The sequence below is a fragment of the Pseudochaenichthys georgianus genome, chromosome 16, assembly GCF_902827115.2.
Source record: "Pseudochaenichthys georgianus chromosome 16, fPseGeo1.2, whole genome shotgun sequence".
Lineage (NCBI taxonomy): Eukaryota > Metazoa > Chordata > Actinopteri > Perciformes > Channichthyidae > Pseudochaenichthys > Pseudochaenichthys georgianus.
In genome coordinates, this window is record NC_047518.2 from 33,946,343 (window position 1) to 33,972,407 (window position 26,065).

At 47.2% G+C, this 26,065-nt stretch overlaps 2 protein-coding genes and 1 non-coding gene across 3 annotated transcripts; 2 read left to right on the plus strand and 1 right to left on the minus strand.

Moving 5' to 3' along the window:
- Nucleotides 1-10,689: 10,689 nt before the first annotated feature.
- On the plus strand, nucleotides 10,690-10,808 carry LOC117461607 (5S ribosomal RNA). Its single transcript, XR_004553722.1, has one exon. It is a non-coding gene; the product is annotated as a 5S ribosomal RNA (ribosomal RNA).
- A 2,728-nt stretch (nucleotides 10,809-13,536) lies between these two features.
- Nucleotides 13,537-14,589, minus strand: LOC139435348 (uncharacterized). The gene is made up of 2 exons (XM_071205946.1): nucleotides 14,365-14,589; nucleotides 13,537-14,278 (listed from the first exon to the last, which is right to left on the minus strand). Exons 1-2 carry the CDS (start codon nucleotides 14,572-14,574, stop codon nucleotides 13,586-13,588), a joined length of 903 nt encoding a protein of 300 aa, XP_071062047.1. The 5' UTR covers nucleotides 14,575-14,589; the 3' UTR covers nucleotides 13,537-13,585.
- A 4,615-nt stretch (nucleotides 14,590-19,204) lies between these two features.
- Nucleotides 19,205-22,969, plus strand: LOC117460276 (sialic acid-binding Ig-like lectin 5). The gene is made up of 7 exons (XM_034101590.2): nucleotides 19,205-19,384; nucleotides 19,845-19,953; nucleotides 20,291-20,704; nucleotides 20,991-21,311; nucleotides 21,762-22,037; nucleotides 22,373-22,472; nucleotides 22,566-22,969. The coding sequence occupies exons 1-7, from the start codon at nucleotides 19,247-19,249 to the stop codon at nucleotides 22,672-22,674; spliced, it is 1,467 nt and encodes a 488-aa protein (XP_033957481.1). The 5' UTR covers nucleotides 19,205-19,246; the 3' UTR covers nucleotides 22,675-22,969.
- Nucleotides 22,970-26,065: the final 3,096 nt, after the last annotated feature.

Sequence of the window (26,065 nt, forward strand, 5' to 3'; positions counted from 1 at the left end):
GAAACCTTGTTGCAAAGCCATTGTGGCCTTTTTTTATAATCTATTTTAAACCATTGAAAGACAGCAAAATCCCTCACATGACTCAGTTAGGAGAGTTACTCTAATCTCTAGCTATTGTAAATGCTCCTTGTTTTTGTAAGAGTGGGCTTCTGCTCTGGTTAGCTAGCATCGAAAGCCTTCAATGTGTGAGGAGTCTGCGGACACTAGGAAAACATATCCATATCAATCAGTGGTGAACCCTTCAAGGTATTCAGAGAATACCCTGGAACACTCAGATAAAACAAACAAAAAATCGATTTAATTACATAAATACAATTTTATAAAATGTAAATAAAATGAATAAATGAGAATCGTATCTGTGTTGTTGATTTGTAATATTACAGTGTTACGTTGATTTGTTTGTCTTTCTCGGTCCATGCACTACGCATTTGAGTTGTTTTGTGTTTGAAAAAAAATGCAACCAATCAGATATTTTTCTGGGTCTTAGAAGATCCTTCAACCAAGGTATTCTACATCCTTGATCGAATGCCCTGGTCGTTGCACTGAATGAGAGCGTACGTTTGGATTGACACGTTTGATCAACCAATCATATATTGATTTGTAGCCAATGGGCGTATTCTTTCAGAGTTTCCCTCGGTTCCAGGGTGCTCTAGAAGGCCCGCTAGTTAACTGGCTCGAGACCATGCTCGAGACAGAGGGTGTTTCTCAATATTGAGGACGCTTCCTTGGTAGGACATGTCTTCCGAGTCAGGTCCTTCAGAAGCGAGGCAAGAATCCTTCCCAACCTCGGAAAATGAAGAATGGTCGGAACAGGCCAACAGGTGTGCAGGTGTGCGTCATATGAGAGGCCCCCGGCTGTGAGGAGCTGCAGAGAGGAGGAGAAGCCTGCATGGGTTGCCGAAATGACTGAACTGATAAGGGCTGTGTCTCTGCAACCAACACGCAGGCCAAGTCTGCTGGGAGTGGTCAGCCAGGACATTTGGCCAGAGACTGCCCCAAGGCACACCGGACCCAGGGAAACGACGTGGGGCCCGCATAAAGGGGAAGATGCGGAGCCAAGCCCAAAAACCCCCCAACCAAACCACAGCTGTATTGCCACCAACACAGACATCCGAGGAAGGAGCCCGACAGCACAGCCGGGGGAGCCAGGCTCTACGCCTTCCTGAAGAAGATGACAGCACATGCTTGGAGCCTGTCGTCGCGGTGGGCCGTGCTGGTGGTGGGGATTCCTGTTATGTCGCTGTGGAAATGGTGCCCTGCACTACACTGATGGACACACCAGTGCTCTACAGTAACCCTGGTGAGAGCAGATATGTTGCCCAGTGGGACTATTTTAGAACCGACAGCGGTGCGTCTACGCACAGTCACGGGAGAGCTGGCACCTGAAAGGAAAAGGCATGCTGACTGTGTTGGTGGGGGGAGTTGAAGTGCATCATCCAGTGTGGATAGCGGATGTGCAGGACCCGTGTATTCTGGGCTTGGACTTTTTGAGGGCGTCTGGTTGCCACCTGGATCTTCAAGCAGGCGCAGTGAGTTTCCACGCGGTGCCTGTGATCACTATGACCCGTATCCACACCCCTGCTGAACCTGCGGGGAGACCCCCTACACACCCCGTGAGTACCCTAGAAACTGAATAAAATCCTCCCTCCTTATCCCCGGTGACGCCCACTCAGGGCAATTCCGCACCTGTCACCCCCGTCCTGTGCCACCCGATCACAGCACCCCCCCAGTCACCCCAGACTGGGGTGGAAGAGGCTCAGTCTGCAGTATTGGAGGTGTGGAGGAAAAACTGTGGCGGCCTGAATCCCGAGCAGCAAGAGCAATTGTGGCAGCTGCTGCTAGAGTTCCAGGGCAGTTTCGCCATGAGTGAGGAGGAGGTGGGCCGAACTCATCTGGTAGAACATGAGATTGATACAGGGGACTCGCGTCCCATCAAGTGTCGCCCGCGCCGACTTCCCCTGGCTCGTCAGCAGGCTTGCGACGAGGCAGTGCAGAGCATGCTGCAGGCAGACATCATCGAGCCCTCTGACAGCTGGACAGGACCTGTAGTCATGGTCCCGAAGAACAGGTGGCTGGTGGCTGGCGGCTGTGCTCAGACTTCAGGCCGGTGAACGGGGTCACCAAGAAGGATTCATATCCCCTTCCCCGTATCGATGAGTCCCTGGACCTGGTCTCAGGGTCGTCGTGGTTCTCTTCCTTGGACCTCCGCAGTGGGTATTACCAAGTTCCTCTTGCCCCAGAGGCCAGACCAAAAACGGCTTTCTGCACCGGCCGGGGGCTATGGCAGTTCAAGGTCCTCAGTTTTGGGCTTTGTAATGCCCCTGCCACCTTTGTGTGGCTGACAGGGTGCTTTCTGGTATCCCCCGCCAGCAGTGCTTGGTTTACCTGGACGACATCCTGGTGCATGGCAGCTCGTTTAAGGCGGCCCTGGGATCTCTAACCCCCTAAACGCACCAGGAGCGTCTGCGCCGCGTTACGTTGCGGCTGCGCCGCGCTGCGACCTCCTCCTGCGACCTAACACACCAGGCGCGTTTCAAAACGTTGCGGAAGGGGAGCGTCGTGTGTGCAGCCTCGCAGTTCTTCTTCTTCTTCTTCTTCTTCTTCTTCTTCTTCTTCTTCTTCTTCTTCTTCTTCTTCTCTTTAATCGCGAATCGCTTCCACTTGGAGCATAATATCGCCACCCACTGTTGAGTTATTAAATGTTCATATTAAATCCTTGTCCTCAAACCAGTGCTTTTGAGGAATTTGAAGATCAGCTTGTTTGCTTCATTTCTTGATTTACTGTACATATATTGACTTGAAATCCATGTCCTTGATGTTGAGTTGTTCCAGTGCAGTTTTCAGAATGAGTCTTTGCCTTGTATATTCCGGGCAGCTAAAAAATACATGATGTATTGTATTGTCTCTGGTTGTTGGCAACCATCACAATTGCCATTTGGATGTTTTCCAATCAGATGCAGTGATGAGTTTAATCCAGAGTGTCCCAATGTTATCCTGCTGTTAATGCTCTGTTCTCTTCTACTACTCCCCCAAGTGCTTCCTGTTCCTACTTCCCTTTGTATCTGGTATAAATGTCTTCCTTTGATGTTAGCCTCGCAGTTGTTGTTGATTTTGGAATATATCCTGGACATTTGTACTTCTACATGTAGTAGGCTACGTAATTAAATGGTTTATGTTTGTGTCTGTTTAAATCGTGTTTATTGTTGTTATTTCCTATGTTGTTGTGTTGTAGACTACAGACACAGTTAATAATAATTGTAATATTCCAGTTATAAACGACATTAATCAAAGATGTGTTGCTGTATTTTAGTGGTAAAAAAATATGCATTCATCATCATAATTATTCTATATATATAATTTACAGTGCCTGTAAACCGGAGGAGAACGCTGGCATGTATTCTCCTACTTGAAAGACTATGGGGGGATGGGGGGAGGAGAAGGAGCCGGTTTTGGGTGCACCCCCTCAACCAGCAAAGGAGACAACAAGGTGATTTTCATCACCTCGTGGCTGAGCTGAGGCTGGACAGCCAACGACATCACCAATATTTTCGGATGAGTGCAGAGCAGATGGATGAACTGCTTAGGGGAGGAAACTTATACAAAATATACACCACCCCAAATTGATCATGTTGTTGATAGTGCTATAGATGCGCTGTGAATAAAATTAGACTCTGTTGCTCCTTTGAAAAAGAAGAAAATAAAACAACATAGATTAGCTCCATGGCATAATGCCGAAACCCGCAAGATAAAGCAAAAGTCTAGACAACTTGAAAGGATATGGCGTTCCACTAAACTTGAAGAATCTCGTTTCATTTGGCATATTACTCTCAATGAATATAAGAAAGCACTGCGTAAAGCGAGAGCAGCCTACTACTCTTCATTAATAGATGAGAATAAGAATAATGCAAGATTTCTTTTCAGCACTGTAGCCAGGCTGACAGAGAGCCACAGCTCCATTGAGCCTTCTATTCCCATAGCACTCAGTAGTAATGATTTTATGTGCTTTTTTAACGATAAAATTGTTACTCTTAGAAACAAAATTAATGACCTCTTGCCTTTGACCAGTATAGTGTTATCAACAGCTCCCGGAATCGTAAGTTCTAATATTACACTAGATAGGAAACTAGAATGCTTTTCAGCCATAAGCCTTGAACAATTAAATTCAATGATTCTCTCTTCTAAACCATCAACGTGCATGTTAGACCCAATTCCAACTAAGCTGTTGAAGGAAGTTTTTCCATTAATTAGCATTTTCTAAAGATATACTAACTATGGATGGCATTAATTTGGCCTCCAGTGAGACTGTAAGGAATCTTGGTGTTATATTTGATCAGGATTTATCCTTTAACGCCCACATAAAATCAATTTCAAGGACCGCCTACTTCCATCTACGTAACATTGCAAAAATCAGGCATATCTTGCCCTCAAAACGATGCAGAGAAACTAGTCCATGCATTTGTTACTTCTAGGCTGGATTTATTGTAACTCCTTATTATCAGGGTGTACCAAGAAGTCAGTGAAGTCGCTTCAGCTGATTCAAAATACTGCAGCTCGTGTACTAACCAGAGTTAGGAAAAGGAACCACATTACTCCTGTTCTGGCTGCCTTACACTGGCTCCCTATAGAACACAGGATAGAATTTAAAATTCTTCTTCTCGCCTACAAAGCCCTTAATGGGCAGGCGCCATCTTACCTTAAAGAACTCATTATACCCTACTGTCCTACTAGGGCATTGCGTTCCAAGAATGCAGGGTTGTTGGTTGTTCCTAGAGTCTCTAAAAATACAATGGGAACCAGAGGCTTTTCTTATCAAGCTCCACATTTGTGGAATCAGCTTCCAGTTTGTGTTTGGGCGGCAGACAGACTATCCGTTTTTAAGAGTGTGCTTAAGACCTTCCTTTCTGATAAAGCTTATAGTTAGGGCTGATTAGATTCAGTCCCTAGTTTTGCTGATATAGGCTTAGTTTGTCGGGGGACATCGTACTTCTTCCTTCTCTCTGTCTGTACCTGTGTACTCTCATGTTCCGATTAACCCAGCTTCCCCAAATGTCTTTCTTTTTGGTGTCTATATACGCCGGGATCCGGAGTCATGGATGATCCTGCGGTCTTGTGTCCTGGATTGCGAGCCCTGGATCTTGAGTCGTGGCTGTGGTCCTGGATCATAAGTCCTGGATGGATTTCCTTGTGGATTCATCTTCCTATTATACACACATGCATTTCCAAACATTTGGACTACTTATGTTGCAAATGTATTATCTTTTCAATTTACACACGGCATCTATTGCACGTCTGTCCATCCTGGGAGAGGCATCCCTCCTCTGTTGCTCTCCCTGGCTTCTACAAACACGCGTACACGATTAAAAACCCTTTGTCAAATGTATTAGTATTCTATGTAAAATAAAAAGTCAAACAACAGAGTAACAGAGTCCTTGAAATTGCTCCAACCAAAATGAAAGGCACTTGTTGCAGGAGAAGGCATCTCAGCCAACTTGTAAATGGCAATCAGCTGTGAAGTTGGTGCCGATCAGGATTTCAGAATTCATTGTCACAATGTTCATAAGTATGCAGACATATTGACATATTTCAAGTCAATCTTTCTAGCCTCTTGCATTGCAGCGACTTTACAGAGAACAGTATTTACTCAGATATTGCAGAATAAAAAACAGAAAGACACACACAAATGCAGAAGTGCTTCCTAAGAGGATGCATGCAGTTGAAATGGGGAAATGCCCTACTTTCTTTATGAGCCTTTTGCTACCTCATCTATCACAAGTCCATGTTTTTACTTCATAAAACACTGTTCATTTGGCCATCATCACTCCATTCACTGCAGATATTAGGAACACAGACCATATGCAGCAATGCACATGAGATTTAGGAAGAAGATATATAGACCTTTTATACGGCGTTCAATTTGAATGCTTAAAAAAAACTATACCTGTACTACTTACAATCATTTTCTGTTGTTTAGGATTTAACAAGATGGTGTACGCCACTTTGTATATATATATCAAATCACACATTTCCTTTTCAAAATATTGACATAGTCATGAGGATGAGGCTGTGGCTCAGTGGATACAGTGTGCTGGACTTCGAATCAGGGGATAGCAAGTTCAAGTCCCACTGCAGTCAGCATGTTGTTGTGTCCCTAGGCAATACACTTCACCTCAAATTGCTGGGGATTGTCCACAGTAGGCCTATTGAATGTATGTAAGTCGCTTTGGATAAAAGCGTCTAACAAGTGTAACAGGCCGGGGCAGATAAAGGGAAAAGTGGTAGTGAAGCAGTCACGACAGAGGCAGTGTTCAAATCAAAAAAGAGGCTTTATTGCTGTTCAACTAAAAAATACCTTTTACGATAGAAAGGCTAACGTAGCCGGGCCGCTAACCGACTTGCCAGCTTACAAACTGTTTCCTCAGTCTGGGAGTCTCCTGCTCCCTCCATGTGCCACACACCACTGAGAAACTCTAGGTGCTTTTGTCTCCCTTGAGGGAGTGATTAGCACCAGGTGTGAGGTCTCCCCACCTGCTCCCAATACTGTTAATTGGCAGCGGGTGGAGCCACCTATTGGGAATGTAGGTGTCTCCCACTACTCTGCCTCTCAGTCCCTTACACACACACCCCCCCCCCCTTCAGTTCTGGCCGAGGAGAGGTGACCATGGTCCACAGGGCATCTCTACGGGACAGAGCATCTGCATTCCCATGCTTAGCTCCGGCTCTGTGGATGATAGAGAAGTTAAACTCTTGTAGTGAGACAAACCACCTTCCTACTTTAGCATTTGTGTCTTTTTTATTTGCCATCCAGATCAGTGGGGCATGATCAGTTACCAGAGTGAAGTGTCGTCCCAAGAGGTAATACCGGAGGCGCTCAAGCGCCCATTTTATTGCTAGGCCTTCTTTCTCCACAGTAGCATACCCTTGTTCCCTTGTGTTCAGCTTCCGGCTGATGTACATGACTGGGTGTTCCTCACCGTGAACCTCCTGGGATAGTACTGCTCCTATGCCCACCTCTGACGCATCCGTCTGCACAATCATCCCCCGGCTGAAGTCTGGGGTCACCAACACCGGCCGTGCGCAGAGAGCCCTCTTAAGTCCCTCAAAGGCGTGTTCAGCCTCTCCTGTCCACTTGACCATTAGCGGCTGTGAGTCTCTGGTCAGGTCTGTAAGGGGAGAGGCTATTGTGGAGAAGTTTGGGATGAAACGGCAATAGTAGGACGTCAGACCCAAGAAGGTTTTCACCTGTTTCTTTGTTGACGGCCGTGGCCAGTCCTGGATCGCCTGAACCTTCCTTTCTTGTGGTCTAACGTTGCCCCGCCCAATGGTGAAGCCCAGATACTCGGCTTCCTCCAGTCCAAGCTTGCATTTTCTTGGATTGGCTGTCAAGCCCGCCCTTCGGAGAGATTCCAGCACTGCTGCAAGCCTTATGAGATGGCTATCCCATGAGTCACTGTGGATCACAACGTCATCCAAATAGGCAGCTGCATACTCACGATGTGGCCTCAGAACCTTGTCCATCAGTCTCTGGAACGTGGCTGGTGCTCCATGAAGCCCGAAGGGAAGCACAGTATATTGGTACAGCCCTGTGGGGGTGGCGAAGGCCGTCTTCTCTCTTGAGGCTGCTTCAAGTGGGACCTGCCAATACCCTTTCGTCAAGTCCAGAGTGCTGATATATCTGGCTTCCCCAAGCCGATCAATCAGCTCATCTATCCTGGGCATAGGATACGCATCAAACTTGGAGATTTCATTCAATTTTCTGAAATCATTACAGAACCTGTTGGTTTTGTCGGGCTTAGGAACCAGAATGACAGGGCTGGTCCACTCACTGTGAGATTCTTCAATCACCCCCATAGCCAGCATTTTCTGCACTTCTTGCTCAATGGCCGCCCGTCTTGCCTCCGGCACCCGGTAGGGCCGCATCTTTACCTTTTGGCCAGGCTCTGTGTGGATTTGATGTTCCACCATCGTTGTGCGTCCAGGTCGTAGTGAGAACACGTCCAAAGTCTGCTGAACCAGTTCCTTGGTTTGTTGTAACTGAGCTTTGGACAGCCCTGGACCGTATTCCACTTCGGCCACCTCCTGGTCGGGAGAAGAAGGTGACACAACCGGGGAACCACAACACAGCAGTGCCTCTCGGGCGTACCATTTCTTTAACAGGTTAACATGGTATATTTGGGATGGTTTGCGACGGCCAGGTTGACGTACCTTGTAGTTGACTGGTCCCACCTTCTCTACCATACCCTAGGGACCAGAGGGTACAATGGTTGGACATTTACTACCGGCCGCGGTATGCCTAGTGTACAGGGTCCATATAACCGACTTAATGCATAGCGGGAAGTCGGTTATATAGACATCAACAGAATAAGTGTTTAACGGTGATTTAAACTAGTTTATGCGGGGAAAAGAGTGCTCAAAATCGGATTCAACAGGCCATCCACACCGACTCCCATTAAAAGTGATTGAAATGTACAGGAATCTGTCCATTTCAATCACATTTGATGACCCGTCCAGGGTGACTTTCTTCCCCAGGAATTAGTGTCTGAAAGCTGGCTAACATTACTTTAAATACAGTGTGCACATGGCTTTATTACCCATGAAATAGTGTGTGAAAGCTGGGTGACTTTGATGTGAATTTAAGGAAGATATGGCCATTTCATCCACACCTCACGACTCCCATTAAAAGTGATTGAAATGTACAGGAATCTGTCCATTTCAATCACATTTGATGACCCGTCCAGGGTGACTTTCTTCCCCAGGAATTTAGTGTCTGAAAGCTGGCTAACATTACTTTAAATACAGTGTGCACATGGCTTTATTACCCATGAAATAGTGTGTGAAAGCTGGGTGACTTTGATGTGAATTTAAGGAAGATATGGCCATTTCATCCACACCTCACGACTCCCATTAAAAGTGATTGAAATGTACAGGAATCTGTCCATTTCAATCACATTTGATGACCCGTCCAGGGTGACTTTCTTCCCCAGGAATTAGTGTCTGAAAGCTGGCTAACATTACTTTAAATACAGTGTGCACATGGCTTTATTACCCATGAAATAGTGTGTGAAAGCTGGGTGACTTTGATGTGAATTTAAGGAAGATATGGCCATTTCATCCACACCTCACGACTCCCATTAAAAGTGATTGAAATGTACAGGAATCTGTCCATTTCAATCACATTTGATGACCCGTCCAGGGTGACTTTCTTCCCCAGGAATTAGTGTCTGAAAGCTGGCTAACATTACTTTAAATACAGTGTGCACATGGCTTTATTACCCATGACATAGTGTGTGAAAGCTGGGTGACTTTGATGTGAATTTAGGGAGGGAGAGCAGCAGCAGCAGCCGCCGCAGCAGCAGCAGCAGCAGCAGCAGCAGGCTGTGACCCTGGCGGAAATACATTGATTGTTTTAGCCAGGAATAAGTGTTTAGAAGGCGGGTAAAGTGTTCCTGCAGCTCCTCCATGACGGTAATAATGATTAGATATAATTGCCAGGGCAGAAAGCTCTTTTTAAAAGTGAAAAAACGATTTGAAACCGTTTGAAATGACTGGCGGGTGCTGATGGAAAGCAGGCGGAAATAAATGGATTGTTTACCCAGGAAAAGGTGTTTAAAAGGCGGGTAAAGTGTCCCTGCAGCTCCTCCATGACGGTAATAATGATTAGAAATCATTTACAGGGCAGAAAGCTCTTTTTAAAAGTGAAAAAACGATTTGAAACCGTTTGAAATGACTGGCGGGTGCTGATGGAAAGCAGGCGGAAATAAATGGATTGTTTACCCAGGAAAAGGTGTTTAAAAGGCGGGTAAAGTGTCCCTGCAGCTCCTCCATGACGGTAATAATGATTAGAAATCATTTACAGGGCAGAAAGCTCTTTTTAAAAGTGAAAAAACGATTTGAAACCGTTTGAAATGACTGGCGGGTGCTGATGGAAAGCAGGCGGAAATAAATGGATTGTTTACCCAGGAAAAGGTGTTTAAAAGGCGGGTAAAGTGTCCCTGCAGCTCCTCCATGACGGTAATAATGATTAGAAATCATTTACAGGGCAGAAAGCTCTTTTTAAAAGTGAAAAAACGATTTGAAACCGTTTGAAATGACTGGCGGGTGCTGATGGAAAGCAGGCGGAAATAAATGGATTGTTTACCCAGGAAAAGGTGTTTAAAAGGCGGGTAAAGTGTCCCTGCAGCTCCTCCATGACGGTAATAATGATTAGAAATCATTTACAGGGCAGAAAGCTGTTTTTAAAAGTGAAAAAACGATTTGAAACCGTTTGAAATGACTGGCGGGTGCTGATGGAAAGCAGGCGGAAATAAATGGATTGTTTTACCCAGGAGAAGGTGTTTACAAGGCGGGTAAAGTGTTCCTGCAGCCCCTAAGTGCCTGATTGTTTCAGAGACCCATAGCCGTGACACAGTGAACCATTTACATCCAAAAGTATCCATTTAAAAGTCATTTGTGTAGGGGGAAAAGGGTGCAGAGAGAAGCCTGAAAATGCCTCTCCAGCACCACAGAGAGCTCGCAGGTGCTGGAGAGGGGGAGACAGGCTCACAGGCAGGCCCGGGGACCCCTGCAGAACCCACAGCTGCTGGGTATCGACAAGGCGGTTTGGCAGTCCGCCTTTCAGCACCCAAACTCGGCCCTGAGACAGCCAGCCAGCCCCCCTCAGCTACAAGGAGCCAATAGCCCTCCAAACTCTTTGCTTACGGCCATACCACTCTGAGCACGCCCGATCTCGTCCGATCTCGGAAGCTAAGCAGAGTCGGGCCGGGTCAGTACTTGGATGGGAGACCGCCTGGGAATACCCGGTGCTGTAAGCTTTTGGTTGTTAAATACAGGCACATCCGTGGTGATAAGACAATATTTATAACCGAAAATAGCATGCTACACGTGGGTAGATTAGTTGCAAAGGTCGGGTGGTCTGTTTTAAGTCAGTTTCAAATTAAAATGGGTCATTCAGAAAGTGATATTTCTGAATAAATAGCACTTTCTGAACACATGTCAAACAGACATTCCTATTAAAAGTTATCAATTAGTAGCACGATCGGACACGAGCACTCTGTTTATTTCACACTGCAAGGAGACCGAGCTTGAAAAGCACCTCTCTGTGGCCGCTCCAAGACCCCCAAAACACGGACTAAGGAGCTCCAGGATCCCTCCCTGCCTTGAGAAAACAGGCTAGTTCACACTTACATTACGTACACCGACAAAGCCACCTCTTCGGGGCCGCTCCAAGACCCCCAAAACACGGACGCAGCAGCCCCAGCATCTCTCCCTGACATGAGCAAACAGGTTATTTCAGACTTCCATGACATACCCCGGGGAAAAGCACCTCTCTGTGGCCGCTCCAAGACCCCCAAAACACGGACGCAGCAGCCCCAGCATCTCTCCCTGACATGAGCAAACAGGTTATTTCAGACTTCCATGACATACCCCGGGGAAAAGCATCTCTCTGTGGCCGCTCCAAGACCCCCAAAACACGGACGCAGCAGCCCCAGCATCTCTCCCTGACATGAGCAAACAGGTTATTTCAGACTTCCATGACATACCCGGGGAAAAGCACCTCTCTGTGGCCGCTCCAAGACCCCCAAAACACGGACTAAGGAGCTCCAGGATCTCTCCCTGACATGCGTACTTCCAGAACCTCGCACACCTTGGGTCCCCGGGCCCCCGAACTTAAGCACTCCCCCACGGACTAAACCAAGATGATCACACCCTCAAGAATCTCGTGCCCCTGGGAATCTTAAAGGGGGGTCTACTTTGCGGTGCTTTACCGTCCGCCCATCGGCACCCATAGTCGGCCTTCCTCACAGCAGCAGCACCCAACCTCCATGGAGGATGTTTCTCGTGCCCCTGGCTACACTTAAAGGGGGTCTACTTTGCGGTGCTTTACCGTCCGCCCATCGGCACCCATAGTCGGCCTTCCTCACAGCAGCAGCACCCAACCTCCATGGAGGATGTTTCTCGTGCCCCTGGCTACACTTAAAGGGGGTCTACTTTGCGGTGCTTTACCGTCCGCCCATCGGCACCCATAGTCGGCCTTCCTCACAGCAGCAGCACCCAACCTCCATGGAGGATGTTTCTCGTGCCCCTGGCTACACTTAAAGGGGGTCTACTTTGCGGTGCTTTACCGTCCGCCCATCGGCACCCATAGTCGGCCTTCCTCACAGCAGCAGCACCCAACCTCCATGGAGGATGTTTCTCGTGCCCCTGGCTACACTTAAAGGGGGTCTACTTTGCGGTGCTTTACCGTCCGCCCATCGGCACCCATAGTCGGCCTTCCTCACAGCAGCAGCACCCAACCTCCATGGAGGATGTTTCTCGTGCCCCTGGCTACACTTAAAGGGGGTCTACTTTGCGGTGCTTTACCGTCCGCCCATCGGCACCCATAGTCGGCCTTCCTCACAGCAGCAGCACCCAACCTCCATGGAGGATGTTTCTCGTGCCCCTGGCTACACTTAAAGGGGGTCTACTTTGCGGTGCTTTACCGTCCGCCCATCAGCACCCATAGTCGGCCTTCCTCACAGCAGCAGCACCCAACCTCCATGGAGGATGTTTCTCGTGCCCCTGGCTACACTTAAAGGGGGTCTACTTTGCGGTGCTTTACCGTCCGCCCATCGGCACCCATAGTCGGCCTTCCTCACAGCAGCAGCACCCAACCTCCATGGAGGATGTTTCTCGTGCCCCTGGCTACACTTAAAGGGGGTCTACTTTGCGGTGCTTTACCGTCCGCCCATCGGCACCCATAGTCGGCCTTCCTCACAGCAGCAGCACCCAACCTCCATGGAGGATGTTTCTCGTGCCCCTGGCTACACTTAAAGGGGGTCTACTTTGCGGTGCTTTACCGTCCGCCCATCGGCACCCATAGTCGGCCTTCCTCACAGCAGCAGCACCCAACCTCCATGGAGGATGTTTCTCGTGCCCCTGGCTACACTTAAAGGGGGTCTACTTTGCGGTGCTTTACCGTCCGCCCATCAGCACCCATAGTCGGCCTTCCTCACAGCAGCAGCACCCAACCTCCATGGAGGATTTTGCTCGTGCCCCTGGCTACACTTAAAGGGGGTCTACTTTGCGGTGCTTTACCGTCCGCCCATCAGCACCCATAGTCGGCCTTCCTCACAGCAGCAGCACCCAACCTCCATGGAGGATTTTGCTCGTGCCCCTGGCTACACTTAAAGGGGGTCTACTTTGCGGTGCTTTGCCGTCCGCCCATCGGCACCCATAGTCGGCCTTCTTCACAGCAGCAGCACCCAACCTCCATGGAGGATTTTGCTCGTGCCCCTGGCTACACTTAAAGGGGGTCTACTTTGCGGTGCTTTGCCGTCCGCCCATCGGCACCCATAGTCGGCCTTCTTCACAGCACCACCTGCCCTGCTGGAGGTTCACACTTTAACTTTTTTACCCTCTTCTACCTTACAAATCATCCCACACTTGAGCACTCCTCACTCGGACTAAACACCTACATGCTACCACCAGAACCAGAATATTGTGCCCCTGGGGATCTTAAAAGAAGAAAACCCATAGTGGGATTAAAAACAGAACACTTAGTAATTTTAACAAACTTTATTTACAGTAATATTGACAGTAATAAATAAATTCAAACAGGATATAACGTATTTACAAGGGGACTGATTACAACAACACACTGCATATTTACAAGTTGATCACTGGCAACAGTGGGTGAAGTTGGGGCAGAGTATGGCACCCTCTCTTCACCCATGTCTGAGGGGTTGTGTTCGGCCAGTGACTGGTCCCTCTTCGGGACATGTCTTGGTAGGGAGTCTTGGTAGGGAGCCGGGCTGTGCTCCTCTCCAGAGTTGTCACTGTCGATGTCAATACCCGCAAAAGTGTCTTCATTTCCCGCTGCTGCTGTCGATGCCGCCGCCGCTGCTTGAAGTGACTGTGTGAAGAGCAACCGAATGTCCGCAGCCTCCTTCAAAGAAGGATTATTCGCGTAAAATTTGTCCGCAGTTGCAGTGTTGTGACACATGAAATCACTCACTCTTTGGCGGTTGCCTTTGTCTTGAAACCTCTTCGCATTATCGGCGTGGACTGTGCGGAGGTCGGTGAAGTTAATGGGACTGCGGAGCCCCACATCAGCCCATGCCAACCTCAGGGAGTAGGCAAGCTTCCTGAACGGGTTCTTCCCCTCTGTGTACAGAAAGTAACGGCTCTGGGTGCAGGTCAGCGTACCCTTAATTTCCAGCCACCTCTTCATCCATCCAAATTCTTCTACGGTGAGGTACAGCTGCGCCTCCCCGAACGCGTTGGCCGTCTTGTGGTTACTTACCTGTTATGACAGAGATAGAGAGTGTCAATACAATGTCAATCATGCATATAACTGCCAGAATAAATACATTGATTAATAGCACTCACATGAACCAGGTAGCCGAAGGCAGTGCCAGTTGTATCCGCCTTTCGGACCTCGGCGTTGGTCATGTTGGAGTAGACCCCGGACGGTGGCCATAAATGCAGCTCCAATGAAGAGTCATATACCCATAGAGCAGTGTCCGGGTCGCGGTAGTCGGATTGCTGGCCATCACATCCAGGAGCTGAGGGATGCGAGTGGTGGTCGAAGTCAAGCATGTCATTAGGTCGTTGTGGCTCGGCAGACCTTCCATCTTGTCACGCTTCACTTGCATCTGGTGGATAAGTACTTTTCTCTTCAGGGACTTCAGGGAGCTCTCGTTTCCCCTCTCCGTTGTAAATTGCAACGGGGGAGTGCAAAAGTCTCCGGGGCTTCGTTCCGAAGCGCCGAAGACTTGACCCCCTCCCCCGTTGGCACTTAGCCGTTTTTCAAGAATTTTCAAAAACTTCATTTTTGATTATTTTAACATATAATTGACCGTTTTCTTTACTTTTTTTTGCTTTCCACGGGTGGAGGCGCATGGCAGGCCGCATATGAGCTTCCAAATTCGGCCTGGAACGTCCGGGAATTATGGGTTAAGCTCCATATACTGACGACTCCCATTAAAAGTGATTGAAATGTACAGGAATCTGTCCATTTCAATCACATTTGACGACGCATGCAGGGTGACCCTGGCTACACTTAAAGGGGGTCTACTTTGCGGTGCTTTACCGTCCGCCCATCAGCACCCATAGTCGGCCTTCCTCACAGCAGCAGCACCCAACCTCCATGGAGGATTTTGCTCGTGCCCCTGGCTACACTTAAAGGGGGTATACTTTGCGGTGCTTTACCGTCCACCCATCAGCACCCATAGTCGGCCTTCCTCACAGCAGCAGCACCCAACCTCCATGGAGGATTTTGCTCGTGCCCCTGGCTACACTTAAAGGGGGTATACTTTGCGGTGCTTTACCGTCCACCCATCAGCACCCATAGTCGGCCTTCTTCACAGCAGCAGCACCCAACCTCCATGGAGGATGTTTCTCGTGCCCCTGGCTACACTTAAAGGGGGTATACTTTGCGGTGCTTTACCGTCCGCCCATCAGCACCCATAGTCGGCCTTCTTCACAGCAGCAGCACCCAACCTCCATGGAGGATGTTTCTCGTGCCCCTGGCTACACTTAAAGGGGGTATACTTTGCGGTGCTTTACCGTCCGCCCATCAGCACCCATAGTCGGCCTTATTCACAGCAGCAACACCCAACCTCCATGGAGGATGTTTCTCGTGCCCCTGGCTACACTTAAAGGGGGTATACTTTGCGGTGCTTTACCGTCCGCCCATCAGCACCCATAGTCGGCCTTATTCACAGCAGCAACACCCAACCTCCAGTGGAGGATGTTATCATGCCCCTGGCAACACTGGTAAACACTGGTAACATATGTCTAGCCGCTGACAGGAACTTGACATCGGAACTTGACATCGCATTTCCATTGAGCGGACTCCCGTACATGGGAAGGGCAAGTCCCACGGTACCTCCGTTCATAAGGCTGACATTTGCCTTACACTTAAAGGGGGTCTACTTTGCGGTGCTTTACCGTCCGCCCATCGGCACCCATAGTCGGCCTTATTCACAGCAGCAACACCCAACCTCCAGTGGAGGATGTTATCATGCCCCTGGCAACACTGGTAAACACTGGTAACATATGTCTAGCCGCTGACAGGAACTTGACATCGGAACTTGACATCGCATTTCCATTGAGCGGACTCCCGTACATGGGAAGGGCAAGTCCCACGGTACCTCCGTTCATAAGGCTGACATTTGCCTTACACTTCATAGGGACCTTGCCACGATGCCAGGAATCTGTGTTCTGTGGTGGGGACCAGGAGAAGCACTTTATCCCCGGGCAGGAACTCACGCGGTTGGGCACCTCTGTTATACACTTTCCTCTGGGCTTCTTGGGCTTGAGCCATGTGCTCTCTGACCATGGGCCAAACATCTTTCATATGCGTCTGCATCGTCTCTACATGCTCAATCAGGCTCCGATGGGGGCTTGGTTGCTCCTCCCAGGCTTCCTTCGCGATGTCGAGAAGTCCTCTGGGCTGTCGGCCATACAGCAGCTCGAAGGGGGAGAAACCGGTTGAAGCCTGTGGAACTTCCCTGATTGAAAACAGGACATAGGGCAGAAGCTGGTCCCAGTTACGACCATCCTTGTCAACAACCTTCTTTAACATGGATTTCAATGTCTTGTTAAAGCGTTCTACCAATCCGTCTGTCTGAGGATGGTAGACAGATGTACGAAGCTGCTTTACCTTGAATAGCCTGCAGAGATCCTTCATTATCTTGGACATGAAGGGAGTGCCTTGGTCTGTTAGTATCTCTTTAGGAATCCCAACTCGGCTGAATAGGTGAAGCAGCTCCCGTGCAATCACTCTCGTTGTCATGTTCCTCAAGGGAATGGCCTCCGGGTACCTGGTTGCATAGTCAAGGATCACAAGAATATACTGATGTCCCCTGGCAGACTTCACCAGCGGTCCCACTAAGTCCATGGCAATGCGAGAAAACGGTACATCGATTATCGGTAGAGGTATTAGGGGATTTTTAAAGTGTGGCTTGGGACTCATCTTTTGACATTCAACACAGGTGCGACAATAATCCTCTATAGCTCTTACCACCCCTGGCCAGTGGAACCGGCTCCCAATCCGCTGCCTTGTCTTCTCAACCCCTAGGTGGGCCCCTAGGACATGGCTGTGAGCCAGATGCAACACTGTGGACACATATTGTTTTGGGACAACCAACAAGTCTCTTCGCTGACCTTCAACCTCTTTGGCATAGTATAACAGATTATTTTTGATGAGGAAATGAGGACATGTAAGCTCACCTACTCCTGGAACAGGTTTTCCCTCTATTTCCGTAACATTGCTGCGTGCATGCAGCAGATTGGGGTCTTCCATCTGGGCGGTCCCGAACTGGCCCTTCAAACTTGGAATCAATGCGACTTCACCCTCCTCCTCCCCTGTGCTTAGGTCTCCAGGGAAAGCAACAAAAGGGTTATCATTTGCCTCGTCTGCACTGGAAGATTGGTTGCCTCTCTGCTCCTCCGGCACAGCACACACAACTTTGGGGAACTGCTGAGGAGACGTACCCGGGGTGGCAATTTGTCCTTTCTCTCGCTTTCCTTTGGCACGCCTGGGATTTTTGGGCCTCCCCTCCTTCTGGTGCCGCAAGCGCTTGTATAGTGGGCAGTCTCGCCCCTGGGACTGGTAGGGAAGGAACCACCCCCACTTTCAGCTGCCTTTAACTGTGGTAAGGTGGATGAGGCAAGTGGGGTATAATTTAGTGTCCCCATGGACACAGGAGACGGCCACAGTCTCTTCAGATGGCAAATGGTCGAGGAGGTGGGGTTGAATGAGGGACACCACACTTCCTGAGTCCACTAGCGCCTCTGCATCTTTTCCATTTACCTTGACTGGTATCATTTGAGCCAGGGAGCTTTCCTGTACCCAGCAAGAGTCAAGAAGGTGGCAAGGCCTTGCACCAGATGAGTGGGCGGTCGGCATTAGCTCATCCTTCCTGGGCAATCCCGGGCAATGTGGCCTATCTCCCCACACTGGTAGCAACGCGGTTGGCCCTCTGGCAGGTAGGACTGTCGTCGCCTTACCTCTTCGGGTTCCCATCGCGGTTCTCGTGCCCGTCTAGTCCGTGATGCTTCCCCACTGGCTTTCCGGCCCCACTCGGTGTCTGGTCGTGTGGACTTAAGCAGGTCCGCTGTGACCATGTGGCTCTCCACTACGTCAACCAACTCATCCAGACTGGCTGGATTCTGCTGGCTTGACATTTTCTTGGTCTCATAGGGCAGAGACCGAATATATTTGTCCATCATTATCCTCTCTAAAACACTCAACTTTTCGGGGTCGCAGGTCAGCCAGGCTCTGGTTACCCGGCCTAGGTCATACATCTGGGCCCTGGCTGACAACTCTGGCTTGTATTTCCAGTCATGGAACCGCTGGGCTCTAGCTGCTAAGCTGTAGCCATACCTCGCCAGGATTTCCCTCTTCAAGACGACGTAGACCTTTGCTTGGTCAGGAGGGAGGTCGAAGTAAGCTTGCTGTGCCGGGCCCAGGAGGAATGGTCCAACCAGATCAGCCCAGGAATCCCTTGGCCAGCCCTCTCTTTCAGCAGTGCGCTCAAAGGCTGTTAAGTAGGCCTCTATCTCATCACTCTCCGTCATTTTGGGGATGAATCGACCTGGGTTAGGCTGTACGGTTGCTTCCCTCTGGGTAGGAGAGGCTGCTGTTAGGCATTTTTTACCTCCACATGGAGAAGCGCATTCTGTTTCTGCTGCTCCTGTATCATCTGCCGTTGCAGAGTCTGCTGCTCAGTAGAAATACGCACCAACTCCCTTAGTACATCCTCCATCTTGAAACCGGAAATACACTAACTGCAACACCACCACTAGAGTCCTTAGGCCCGCATTCTCCACCAGTGTAACAGGCCGGGGCAGATAAAGGGAAAAGTGGTAGTGAAGCAGTCACGACAGAGGCAGTGTTCAAATCAAAAAAGAGGCTTTATTGCTGTTCAACTAAAAAATACCTTTTACGATAGAAAGGCTAACGTAGCCGGGCCGCTAACCGACTTGCCAGCTTACAAACTGTTTCCTCAGTCTGGGAGTCTCCTGCTCCCTCCATGTGCCACACACCACTGAGAAACTCTAGGTGCTTTTGTCTCCCTTGAGGGAGTGATTAGCACCAGGTGTGAGGTCTCCCCACCTGCTCCCAATACTGTTAATTGGCAGCGGGTGGAGCCACCTATGGGGAATGTAGGTGTCTCCCACTACTCTGCCTCTCAGTCCCTTACACAAGTGACATGTAAAGTAATGATCTGAAAAAAACAAGCAAACAAAAAAAGTGTTGCTCATGCTATGTGTTGGGAAACTTCCTAAAACGTTGACGTTGCACAAGAGGGAAGAGATAGAAGAGAGAGGAGAGGAAGAGTCAGGTCATAGCAGAGACACTCAGCAGAGATCACTGTGGAGAGGAGACAGCAAGAAACAGGTAAGACACAACATCTATATTTATGTTTAAAATAGCCTTTTGATCACATTGAATTTGTTAAATGGAAATGTTATCTCCTAGCTATATCACAAAAACGCTTTTTGACATACATTGACTTTCTGGTAAAGTGAGGCTGAACTCAGTTTAAGAAAGAGTGCTTGGGCATGGACTAAGTCCTTTTGAAATATTTTAATAATGATATATGTCACAGTTATTTCAGTAAATTAATTAGGGGGGGAGCAAAGTTGCAGTTTTCAAAAGCTAACCCTAAAGTTCATAAGATATTTTGAACAAGTGTCACAAAGTGCTTTAAACTAACAAATGTCAGGGAAGTCCCACCCCAGGGTAGAGTAATCTTGCAATTACAGATTATTTTAATGTGCAATGTCCTATATTAAGATCTGTGTCAGCTGTGCAGCTTCCCTTTGGTTCACTTCCTCTATGTTTGCTGCACTTTCAGTGTCAAGTTTGTCCTGTGAAGACTGACTGTCTCAAGTATCAAATCAGGATGTTTGTTCTAATCTGTGCAACGCTGCTTTTCTCTGTGAGGGGCATCCATGCAGAAACAGGTACTGTATGCATTTTTATATCATGTCAAGGAAATAGTTGAAAAAATATAATGTCAATAATGTCATAAGTGTCCTTTGTTTCATTGTTTTCCTGACATGCTTCCAAATTACAAGGGTTTAGTTTTTCCACCAGCTCATAAGTAACAAGTCCTTGCAGCATTGATTAACTAACTTCAGATAGTCATTTAGTTGGCCTTTTTGTTATAGCCTGAAACAAAAAAAGTCATATAGCAGCCTTTCTTTATCATTTATTTAATCAGAATGTATTTGATTTAATGATATGTTGTCGAAATTAAAATAACCTATATCCCTGTTTTGTCACTGTTTGTATCAACAGGTGCATCGGTTTGGGGAAGACCATACTGTCAAGCAGGAACATACTGTATCACTCTTGGTGAAGCAGATATAACAGCAGAGGCTGGACTCTGTGTTGTGATACCGTGTTCTTTCTCTACTGCTGCAGCCTTTAAAACCCAACATATAGTTTGGTACAAATGTAAACCGTCCAATCGAAAATGTGGCGATTCTGACATTATATTCCACACCAACAAGCACAACACCAAGGTTCAGTCTTTGTTCAAAGGACGGGTTTCACTGTTGCAGCCTGATGTGAGTCAGGGGAACTGCAGCATCATCATCAACGACCTCACCGAGTCAGACTCTGGAGAGTATCAGCTCAGAGTTAATGGTTTACTGTATGGGAGATCGGATGGACATACATACTCTGAAAGAGCAGTTCTCTCTGTCAAAGGTATGGAGAGCTACAACAAATATTAACAGTCAAAATGTTCATTTTTGTTTTGCACAAAACATATTTGTTTTATTTTTAGTTTTAATAGGAGATGAAGCAATGTTAAGCTTTTGTCAACATCTGTGGGCAACCAGTAGGAACTGTAGTAGTTCCTGATTTATCTCTGACACATTGCTTCGTAAATGTTAAGAAAGAGTATTTATATTTTATATTTCGCCAACATGTAGGTGAAAGATGACCTTCAGGCTGTTGAACGGATTTCACTAACAGACTGCTCTGTCTTTAGCTCTGACCCAGAAGCCCTCAGTGATGATTCCTCCTCTGACAGAGGGGCAGCCGACCACACTGACCTGCACTGCTCCTGGTCTCTGTTCTGGATCTGATCCTGAATTCACCTGGACATGGAGAGGAGCAGGAGAGAAGGACTCTCAGATCACAGGAAACATCACTGCTTTCAAGACTGAGAATCTGACTGCTGTCACACAGAGTCACAGCTCCACTTTGACCTTTAACCCTTCAGCTGAACACCACAGCAGCAGTGTTACCTGTGAGGTCGGCTTCAGAAACAACATCACTGCAGAGGAGACTGTGACTCTTAATGTCAACTGTGAGTATTGTACATACTACACTTAAACGCGTCACATTTTCTTAAAAAGGAAAGAAGTTATCAAAGCTACTGCTGATCTTCTGAGAAATGTGTGAAGTTTTGCAGCTTTAAGATGTACATTTTGGGAAAGATCTGTTTTTGGCAAAATACCTTGTTCCTGATGAGGATCAGAAGATTGTTTAAAAGGCTATATGACATGTGGAACGCACATGTATTCAATTGCTCCTATTCCTATGCATTTATTAACCAATTCAAATAACTTCCACTAATTAAAGTCACAATCTAGTTTTCCACTTACATGTATTTCATTAGTACAATTATTTAAATATAGGAACACATGTAAGCACCAATGTCATTTATGAATTGAAGTTAATGAAAGGGTGAGCAGGATATTGTGTGGTTACTCAAATGGTGCAGCTGACTCAAACTGCTATGACTCTGTGTCAACAGTCTATCCAAAGATCCTAAATAGCTCAAAGTGTGAGGTTCAGTCGGGGGTCCTGACCTGCGTGTGCATCAGTAAGGGGAATCCTTTACCCTACATCATATGGCCGCTGTTGAATAACCACTCTGAGTACTCCGTCATCACCACTGTGTCACACCAAACTATCCACAGCACCCTAACTGTAAAGGACCACAGCAACACTGTTGTTGAGTGTGTCGGACGCATCAAAGTTGGGGAAGTTCAACACACCATCCCTGTTATAACTTCACAGAAGCGAGAAGGTAAACACATTCATAACCAATGACTGATAACCAGCAAAAACATAGTCTCTGTTCGTCTTTTAAGAAACGGTTTCGTGAATTGATTCTATGAAAATAAAATTGTAAGCAATTGTGATCCAATAGAGTACAGGTACTGTAATTTAGCTGGTTTATCCTTTTCTTCAACTATAATTCTAACCCCACCATTATCTCTCATGTGAATATATTTGATAACTCCATCTGTGTATATTTTGGTATTGGTCACCTACAGGTACAAATCCATAAAATGTGGTATTAGTAGCTACTGAATTTACAGCATTAATATAACTCTTGTCACTCTCTGTCATTTCTACTAGCAAATCAACATGGACCAAGTGCACAGCTTCCCTGGGTTATCGTTGCTGCTGTATCTCTTTTTGTAAATGTCATCAGCATAATCCTCATCATGTTCCTTTGGTATGTAACTACAGTATATCAACATGTACTGCTTTCAAGGCTCTGTCAATGCAGTTTTAGACAACACCTCATGTCTCACTCTTCTCTCCAAAGGCACTCAAGAAAAAAGGTGAAACCAAACCAAGAAGACAGAACTTACATGTCAATCAAGAAAACAGACGTGTCATCTGATTATGAAGTTATTGCCCAGCCTCTGAACTAACCAGCTTTACCTGAGTGTAGTAGGGGATGATTTTGATTGTGTTTTGAAAAGTGCAAGATTTTATAAGTTTGAAATGTCTACATTCTGTCATTTAACTGCCACGTATATTTTGTGTTTTTACAGTATTCTTGTTTTTCATATTACATCTTAATTACCTTGATTTGCCCAGCAGAAGATCAGAGAGAGGGCAGTACAATCACAGTCGTTTGTAGCTTGTGCTTTTTCAGATATATTTATGAAGATTTGAAAAAAAATGTTAAAATGTTCATTATAAAAGGATCAGTATTATTAACAATGTGTTTTGCATTCATTCTGTACGCTTTACCTTTAAAAAGAAGAAATTATCCTGGCAAGAAGAGTCATTTTAATTTACTTCACACAATTTTACATTGCAACATATCACAAAAAAAAGAAGAAAGTCAGATGAATATTCAACCTTGTCCGTCTGACTAAATGGCTCATTTTTTGACTCCATTATGATGTAAAGAACCAAACCACAGGAACCAGAAACCATAGAAACCATAGGAAGCATATTTGGTTGAAGGTATTACCTTATTGCGTAAATCAAAATGAGGTCACACTTCTTTTAAAAGGATGTAGTATATAAATAATCTCTCTCTGCGCTTCCACCATGTCTGCAAAGCCTTCTGGAATTAATGAAACTTCACTGAAGTAAATTAATTCTGGACAAAACAAAATGTTGAAGCTCCTAGACCCTCATTGGTTTTGCATGAATGTTGTATCAGCTGGTTAACATAAAAAAAGATATTAAATAACAAAGGTTTTTTTTTCATTCAGCCCTTTTTATGCAAGAGGTAAAATGTGCTTAGCAGAGTTGGAAAGCTAAAAAGTAATGACGGACATATCTAGACGGATGCTACACCAGAATGTTGTGAGCAGTATTAACATCAGCAAGAGTGTACATGTAACCAACAAGATCCTGTACGAGGGAATACCAAGGGTGAGCGAGAAAATTGCAGCCAGGCGAATGGGACTAGCAGGACATTGCCAAAGGCATCAAGAGCTGCTAGCCGGCAAATTGGTGCTGTGGGAACCAACACACGGGCATCGGTCACGAGGACGTCCCGCACAAACATACGTGGACGTACTCAAGAATGACGCAGGAGCATAAAGTACCAATGAACTGGCCAGATGTATGGAGAACCGGGATGACTGGAAGCAACGATGGAGGGCTCGTCTGAGGACGACCTAGAGAGAATGACAGGACATAATCAGCATTTTAGACAGATCCATAAGAAAAAGCTAATCAATGCAGTAATAACTACAACATATAACAGAGATTATGCATTCATAACCTTACATTTAATATATTGCCAACTACAAGCATTAGCTGTGTTTTGTTGTGTTTTTTCAATGTGACAAAATGCCTTGTACAATTGTTTTTTTATCATAAGCTTTTTGTTTGTGTTTAATTGCTGCAGTAGTTGGGCTCTCTGGGCCACCGTACTATGGAGCCAATCACATCACCTACTGACGGCAGCAGGTGAAGTTTAATCTGCACATTAGTAACTTCATGTGCAGGTGTGGATGAATCCTTCTGGAAGAAACCTTGTTGCAAAGCCATTGTGGCCTTTTTTTATAATCTATTTTAAACCATTGAAAGACAGCAAAATCCCTCACATGACTCAGTTAGGAGAGTTACTCTAATCTCTAGCTATTGTAAATGCTCCTTGTTTTTGTAAGAGTGGGCTTCTGCTCTGGTTAGCTAGCATCGAAAGCCTTCAATGTGTGAGGAGTCTGCGGACACTAGGAAAACATATCCATATCAATCAGTGGTGAACCCTTCAAGGTATTCAGAGAATACCCTGGAACACTCAGATAAAACAAACAAAAAATCGATTTAATTACATAAATACAATTTTATAAAATGTAAATAAAATGAATAAATGAGAATCGTATCTGTGTTGTTGATTTGTAATATTACAGTGTTACGTTGATTTGTTTGTCTTTCTCGGTCCATGCACTACGCATTTGAGTTGTTTTGTGTTTGAAAAAAAATGCAACCAATCAGATATTTTTCTGGGTCTTAGAAGATCCTTCAACCAAGGTATTCTACATCCTTGATCGAATGCCCTGGTCGTTGCACTGAATGAGAGCGTACGTTTGGATTGACACGTTTGATCAACCAATCATATATTGATTTGTAGCCAATGGGCGTATTCTTTCAGAGTTTCCCTCGGTTCCAGGGTGCTCTAGAAGGCCCGCTAGTTAACTGGCTCGAGACCATGCTCGAGACAGAGGGTGTTTCTCAATATTGAGGACGCTTCCTTGGTAGGACATGTCTTCCGAGTCAGGTCCTTCAGAAGCGAGGCAAGAATCCTTCCCAACCTCGGAAAATGAAGAATGGTCGGAACAGGCCAACAGGTGTGCAGGTGTGCGTCATATGAGAGGCCCCCGGCTGTGAGGAGCTGCAGAGAGGAGGAGAAGCCTGCATGGGTTGCCGAAATGACTGAACTGATAAGGGCTGTGTCTCTGCAACCAACACGCAGGCCAAGTCTGCTGGGAGTGGTCAGCCAGGACATTTGGCCAGAGACTGCCCCAAGGCACACCGGACCCAGGGAAACGACGTGGGGCCCGCATAAAGGGGAAGATGCGGAGCCAAGCCCAAAAACCCCCCAACCAAACCACAGCTGTATTGCCACCAACACAGACATCCGAGGAAGGAGCCCGACAGCACAGCCGGGGGAGCCAGGCTCTACGCCTTCCTGAAGAAGATGACAGCACATGCTTGGAGCCTGTCGTCGCGGTGGGCCGTGCTGGTGGTGGGGATTCCTGTTATGTCGCTGTGGAAATGGTGCCCTGCACTACACTGATGGACACACCAGTGCTCTACAGTAACCCTGGTGAGAGCAGATATGTTGCCCAGTGGGACTATTTTAGAACCGACAGCGGTGCGTCTACGCACAGTCACGGGAGAGCTGGCACCTGAAAGGAAAAGGCATGCTGACTGTGTTGGTGGGGGGAGTTGAAGTGCATCATCCAGTGTGGATAGCGGATGTGCAGGACCCGTGTATTCTGGGCTTGGACTTTTTGAGGGCGTCTGGTTGCCACCTGGATCTTCAAGCAGGCGCAGTGAGTTTCCACGCGGTGCCTGTGATCACTATGACCCGTATCCACACCCCTGCTGAACCTGCGGGGAGACCCCCTACACACCCCGTGAGTACCCTAGAAACTGAATAAAATCCTCCCTCCTTATCCCCGGTGACGCCCACTCAGGGCAATTCCGCACCTGTCACCCCCGTCCTGTGCCACCCGATCACAGCACCCCCCCAGTCACCCCAGACTGGGGTGGAAGAGGCTCAGTCTGCAGTATTGGAGGTGTGGAGGAAAAACTGTGGCGGCCTGAATCCCGAGCAGCAAGAGCAATTGT